The 7335-nt window shown below is 36.6% G+C and overlaps 1 protein-coding gene across 1 annotated transcript in view; it reads left to right on the forward strand.

Moving 5' to 3' along the window:
* LOC103594118 (multiple C2 and transmembrane domain-containing protein 2-like) overlaps positions 1-7335 on the forward strand; it is a 61522-nt gene that overhangs the window by 52611 nt on the left and 1576 nt on the right. Inside the window, exons 4-6 of the mRNA XM_008577307.1 lie at positions 3419-3561; positions 4353-4429; positions 4987-5098. Coding sequence (XP_008575529.1) covers positions 3419-3561; positions 4353-4429; positions 4987-5098 — 332 coding nt within the window. The remainder of the gene's footprint in view (positions 1-3418; positions 3562-4352; positions 4430-4986; positions 5099-7335) is intronic.

Below are 7335 nucleotides of genomic sequence, written 5' to 3' on the forward strand. Positions count from 1 at the left end.
TGTCATTTCATACCTTTCAGTGTTGTGTGCATATACTACTTTTGTTAAAAAATAAAAAAAAAAGCAGAACAGGAAATAAAACACCTGCATTTCTTACAGAGTAGCAATTAAACTTATTTATTTATTTATTTATTTATTTATTTATTTATTTATTTATTTATTTATTTATTCTTTTAGGGCACTTTGGCCTCTGACTTGAACCTGCCTGCTAAACTTTATTTCTCATTATATTTTTTTCCCTTAATTTCTGGATAGATTGAAATGCTTGCTTGGCACCACACTACTCTAGTCATTTTTGGTCCCTTTCCCCTCCTCTCTTTCAGCATTAATGCCTCCTCCTGGAATGACCTCATTCCTTCTCTGCAGGTTTGGACACCCAAGTTTCAGCTCACGTCTCCCTTGTTTCAGCCTCCCGCCGGTACCTCAGCTAGAGCTAATCTCTCCTGCTGCCTGTGAACCATCACAACTCCCGATTTCAATTCTGCTTGGATGCTTCCCTCTTGGACCTTGTGTCTTGTTTATGGGATGCCTGCCACCCCTCAGCTGCAGAAGGGCAGGGACTGGCATCGATGCACCTTGGTAACCCCCCAGAGTGCCTAGCCCAGAGCCATGCTTGGAAGTGGCCAAGAACTGTTTGTAGCATATTAGCTTGCCTGACAGGTGCAGTGTCAAAGGAGACGGGATGATCCATAGTGTCAGTGGGCATGAGCAGAAACAGGGACTGTCACATGCCATTGTTAGGAGTGGGAATTGGTGCAGCATTTTTGGAGGACCGGCGATTGGCTGTTAGTTTCTCTTGCATGTATATCCAACCTCAGTGAATGGAGATTGGAGCTGGATGCATGGGCCATCGATTCTTAGTGTCTCTATCTTCCAAGTTTGAGATCGTGCAGCTCCATCAGGTGCACATGGCAGAACTGGGGGCAGCCCCAGGATGCACTGTCTGAGGACTCCTGGCTTCGTTCTCCTCCTGGAGTACCACCCTTCCACAAGAGCCTCATTGTGTATGGGGCGCCCAGTGAAGAGGTTAAAGTCCACCCATTCAGGTGTCATCTCATCATTTGTATAATCTGGGAGTTGCATTCCTGAGCGGCCGACCCCTTTTCAGAGCCTGCCTAGTTGAGATGTCACTTCCCTGACAGTGAGGCACTTAGGCTTGGAGAGAAAATCACAATGTGCTCCCCCCTTCTCAAATTTTCCCTAACAATTAACGCTGCACTAACTTGACACCCTCTTTCCTTGTTTGGCTTTGTAAACCCCGGTCCCTTTTTCTATTAATTCTAGACATTAATATTTTCTTTCATGCAACTGCCGCCATTCACCCGTGAAACAGTTTGAACGTTATGTAGCTGTCAAGATGCCTGGGGATTACCCAGTATGCCTTGCCTGTGAGAAAGTGACACCACCGGGGCCTGGTTTTGAGATGTTTATTTTGAGAGGAGGCTGACAAGCATGAAGTCCTGATCCCAGAGTGGCAATTTCATTTAATTAAAGGCCTCTTTTTATTATAGTTTTCCCCCACTTTTTTTTTTATATATATATATCAGAATGATGGTTGAAGCCTGCCTTGCCAGAGGTGTACCTTGCACTGCAGAAAGAAGGGGTGGGCACGTTGCTCACTCAGTAGTGAGGATCGCCCTGAACGGCTGTGAACACGCTCATTTTTACTGTCCCTCTCAGAACTGCTACTCAACATGGTGTGTGTGTGCCTGTGCATCCCAGCCTGAAATAAAGAGGGCTGGCCTCCACCTCTGTGTTGCCAAACTTAAAACGTGAGAGCTAAATATGTATGTGTGCGTTTGTAGCTTATTTAGTTTATTTGTTTAAAGTAAGTATCCTTGCAATGCTGGAAGGCTAACATAGCAACACTGTGCCTTAGTTAAGGCTTTTAAGTGATGTATATGATCTTACTCTCTTGTGATGTCACTTTTAGTTCAGATAGTTGGGAAATTTATCGCATTTGTTTTTCGTCATTTTTAGTACTGGAGCTAAACAGAAATGTAAAAAGGAGCTGAGAAATTAAAAGATAGAAGTAATTAATGATGGGTATTAATGATTCTGTGAATATTTGTAGCTGAGTAGCCTAGTTCATTTTCGATATGATAATCTTAGACTATATTGGCTTGACTTTAATATCAGAAATTCATTTTAATAAACATCCTGAGGGTCTATCTTGGGCACTGTCAAAGGCATGTGGCATATATTGTGAACAAAACAGGCTGTGTCTTGGTGTATTTATTCATTGTATTGTGCTTCAAAATTAATATCATAACTTCTCAAGTTGGATTGTTTCTTTCTTTGTAGCATTATCACCTGGCCTCCAGGCTGTGTCTTGGTGTATTTATTCATTGTATTGTGCTTCAAAATTAATATCATAACTTCTTAAGTTGGATTGTTTCTTTCTTTGTAGCATTATCACCTGGCCTCCATTCATCCCCTCACTGATTCCTCATTCACTTGTCCCCTCTTTATTCACCGTCCGCTAGGTATTAATGAACAAGTATATCTCAGGCATGGATGATGACATGCATGTAACATACATGCATGTAGCACACACACGTAACACACACACAGCACATAATTCATCTATTATGTTTGTGGGCATTTTTTTTTTCTCTCAATTGATCTGAAAAGTGTGGAGGAGGGTCTGCCATCGCCCTTCTTTCTGCTTTGGGCTTAGTAACTGGAGGGACATTATTCATTCCTTCTGGCGTCTGTTTCAAAGCTCCCCGGGAGGAGCCGGGCAGGTCAGCGGTGTCAGCTCTGAGGCCAGATGAGGGCTTGGCTGACGTGCAGTTCAGTTGGCCCAGGCGAAATAATGTTCCCTGCTTTAGTGCAGGTGTTGGGAGGCAGCAGAGAACAGCAACTTTGTTGATTTAATCTCTCTACACCCCTAATTCCAGTCTCAGTCCCATTGCCCCATCTTTTGAGTCAGTGGTTCCAAAGATTATTTATTATGATTATATTTTAAAGTGCAGGGTTCTGTTGAATCAGCCATCTGGCTAAATGTTTAAATTTTTTTTTTTTTTTTCCTTTTCACTGACTCACTGCCAGTCCTTGGAGGGATGAGTTTCTCCCCAGGACCCTCCTGCCATTTGCTGGTGCAGATGGATTTTGTTTCTTGAATTTTAGAGGGTAGGTAGGGGTGACCCTACATACTCCCAGTGAAACAAAACAGAAAAAGCCCAAGGAGCCCATTAGTATTCTACCACTAACGGCAAAAATGGAATTAGTCATTTAGTCCCAAATTGTTTCCTTTCTCTCCACCTCTGGGGCCTTTGATCACTCTGCAGGGAGACAGTTGTTCTGGGTGTGCTCAGGAGAATGCTCTGAGCCCAGGAGTGTGGGAAGAATCCCTATTTAAAGAAGATCCAAGGCTTTTATGTATGTTTTAAAATTCTGTTTTTTTCTTTTGAAGGCACAAGTGATCCCTATGTGAAATTTAAGCTAAATGGGAAGACGCTGTATAAAAGTAAAGTTATATATAAGAACTTGAACCCTGTTTGGGATGAGATAGTTGTATTGCCCATACAGAGCATTGATCAAAAGCTGCGTGTCAAGGTAATCACAGATGGCTTTCAAATCTGTTCCTTTATTAAAAACATTTATTTCTCAGCAGTTTTTCATGCCTTCTTAAAAATGAACTTGCCAAAATTAATTATTTTATTATCCTCAAGGACTGGGTTAAGAATATTAATATAGAAGGAATTCTTTATACCATTTGTTGAAATTGTTTGTTTCTCTCAGATCAATGAGATATGCTCTGCAGAAAATCAGAGTGGAAATAAAATATCCATTGATTGTATTGAAATTTACTGAAGTGGAAGAATTATTACTGGTAGTGGCAGTGGCGACAAGTACTAAAGCCTTTCTCATTAAGAATAACTCTGTATTTAATAGAGCTTTAAGCTACTGGTTGTGAGCATCAATTGCTCTAACATCTGGGTTAAAACTGCATGAGTTGAGTGCAGGATGGGATTGCTATAGAATATTTAGCAAATTTCTATTTAATTGACAGATCTGCTCACTGTGGAAAATACCAAATTTAAATGAGAGACTATTTAAACTACAGACAATGGTCCACTGTGCATAATGTTTTAATTCATATGAATGCTGCCTTAAAAGTATTTTCTGCTGTTGTTTTGGCCATCGTAGACAAAATGGGCAAAATTGAATAATTCTGATCTCTGCATAAGCTTGGCTAAATTTCTCTTTATCTGTATTGTGCAAATTATTGTAAGATCTGAAAGACTGATTTCAAAATTTCCAGCCAATTGCATTTTTTAATAACTTCATAAATTTGGTTGGTTTACCATATTCATATGTGTTACTGGCCTCTGCCCTCTTTGTAGGTATATGATCGAGATTTAACCACATCTGATTTCATGGGTTCTGCATTTGTCATTCTCAGTGATCTTGAGCTTAACAGGTATTGTATTTTTACCGTTTAATTGTTATTAATGAATTTTAGGGGGAACTCAAGATAATGTTAAATGGTGCTATTTTTTAGATCAAATTATAAAGAATAATACCTGAATCCGTGAAAGAGTGCTTTTATAAGTGTTATAACAATATATTTTCTAAGATTTTTGCTTTTTAGATGCCATCAGTTGTTAAAGATTTAACATCAGATGTTAAATTTTTTATGATGTATCCTGAAATCTGTACTGGATTTTGCAATTTCAATTTCATTTGTTAACATTTAGGTTCATTAACCTAACTTAAAATTAAAACAAGAATTTAATTTTATTTGGGCGGTAGAGAAGGGGAATCAGTTAACCAAATGTTGACTTAGACGATGCCAAACAATGTTTCTAACATTGAATATGGTTGGTTTATTTTCACTGAATTTGGTGCCTTTTTAGCATTGTGTCTAATCCTTATTCACAAGTAGGAAACTTTTACCATAAGAACCTGATGCGTATGTGTAAGGCTATACAGTATTATTAATAAGTGATAAAATTATTCGTTGCTTTTTGCTTATAGAACGACTGAACATATTTTAAAATTGGAAGATCCAAACAGTTTAGAAGATGACATGGGAGTGATTGTGTTAAATTTGAACCTAGTAGTAAAACAGGGTGATTTCAAGAGACATGTAAGTGTGACCCTTTTGTTCTTTTTAAATTCTTCATTACGATTGCTTTTTGATTTCTGAGTTAACAGACAACTGACACTTCTGCAATTATTTTAGGTGGGAGACAAATCATTTTAAAGAGACTTAAAGTACTTATCTGTGGTTATGTACATCCTCTCTTTTGAAACACTGGAGAGAAAATCCATTAAGGAATTATATCTTTTGAATGTTTTCTTTTTCTTTTTTTTTTTTAATTTTTATTTTGTCAATATACAATGTATATGATTATTATGGCCCTTCACCGACATTTTGAATGTTTTCTCCACAAAGAAATAATAAATGCATGAGGTGATTGATAAATAAGCTACCCTGACCCATTTATTACACAACATATATATATATATATATATATATATATATCAGAATATCAGATTGTGCCCTATAAGTATGTACAATTACAGTGTGTAAGTTGAAATAAAATGTAAAAAATTTCTTCTATTTAGTTTTTTTTTTTTTTTGGCCCTATATTACTTCAGCATTACTCAGTTATGAAAAACAGTTATCAGGATTTAATTATTGTGTTGTAACTTGTGTATTAAGGCAATCAAGTCTATGTTTGCAGAATTTCAATTTCTTCTTCTTTCTCTTTTTTACTTTTAACTGCCAAGTTTTCTATTGGAAGTGTTTTGGGGAAGATACAGATTTTAATGTTCTCTGGTCTATTTCATGGAAATTTCTAGTCATCACACTTCCCATTGAAGATGTCTATATAACATCAACAGTTCCTTAGATTTTTGTCATGATATGATGGAGGCTCACAAATATGTGGGTATGAATTGTAATATTATTCTCTTTTCAAGGATTATGCTTGTACCTTAAAATTCTAAGAATTAAAATAAGAACAAAAAGCATCTTTGATTATAACTTATTTGAAAGGTATTTTTAAAGTCAACTAAAGTACCTACTTGAAAAAGAATAAGATATGTTATAATTTGGCATGTTTAGAATCCAGTATGAAAATCTGAAACCTATTAATAAATTAGGCCTCCAATAATGCTTCTTGAATTGAGGCAGTGGATGGATGAGAGGAATATACTTCATTTGACATCACTTAAACTTTTAACTGAAATTTATTTCATTATGAAAGTCATGACTGATTGACTAGTAAACACAGAAGATAGCTTCAAGAAGTAGAAAAACTGCACTGTGACTTTTCAATTGCCAGAGGTCACTAAATATTCTCTATTTTTAATTTAAAAATTTTACTTACAAGAATTTACTTGACAGTACAGAATAAAACTACATTTATTACTTTTTATAAAAAGTGGCACTGTTAACACTGGAGACCTCAGTAATGCTGATATTTTCATGTTAAAATGTCTTAAATTGATGTTGAAAATAAACTTTTTCTTTTCCTATTTCACACAAGGGAAGTGGGATTTTCTTTAGCTTTCTCTCACTCTTGACAGTGTTGCCTCTGCCTCTGTGACTCTGGATTCGATGTCAATGGGTGTAATAGGTGACAAGTCACTTGGGCTGAGGACCAGGTTAGAGTAGCATGTGATGTAAATAGGTGTCATTTGCTACCTAGCTGAGCACTTGCCAGCTGATGTGTTCAAAAATGTTGTACATATTTAAATGGGGTTTGTAAAGTTGGATGATTTCCCCATGAAAATAGCTGCATATTGAAATGACTACCCTTGTGAATTTTTCTACAGTATATTGGATTATGTTTAGCAGTAATCTTGGCACTTAAAATATATTTAAGTATTGCCAACATTTGGAGTTTTAAAGTAATGCCATTTTAGTTTCAATTTATTTCAAATGGCAGGGAAATTAATACTAGATGCAGTTAGGTTTGTTTTTGTAAAACATCTCAAATAATATCTTTCAAAATCCAAAGAGTAACCTCAGTTCTCCTCTCACTAAACTAATTTGGCCCATCTTTTGTCTGATTCCCCACCCTCTATACAGAAGAGTTTGTAGAACGTCCACCTGCTTACTCGTGTGCTTTCTTGTTTTCTTTGTTATTTGTTGTCTGACAGAAGTCTAGTGTGCAATATATTTATATATATTTTATGGGGATATTCTAATGTAAAAAACTCTGCCTGCTCTTATTTTTTCTGATTGGTAGTTTTCTTTTTCTGTTTATATACTTGACCAAAGTATAACCGATCAAGGAATAATTATTCTCAGCCATGTACCATGATTCAAATTACAGTGCATATCATGGGCTTTTCAGGTATAACACATATCAG

Source organism: Galeopterus variegatus, unplaced genomic scaffold, assembly GCF_000696425.1.
Source record: "Galeopterus variegatus unplaced genomic scaffold, G_variegatus-3.0.2 Scaffold1485, whole genome shotgun sequence".
Classification (NCBI taxonomy): Eukaryota; Metazoa; Chordata; class Mammalia; order Dermoptera; family Cynocephalidae; genus Galeopterus; species Galeopterus variegatus.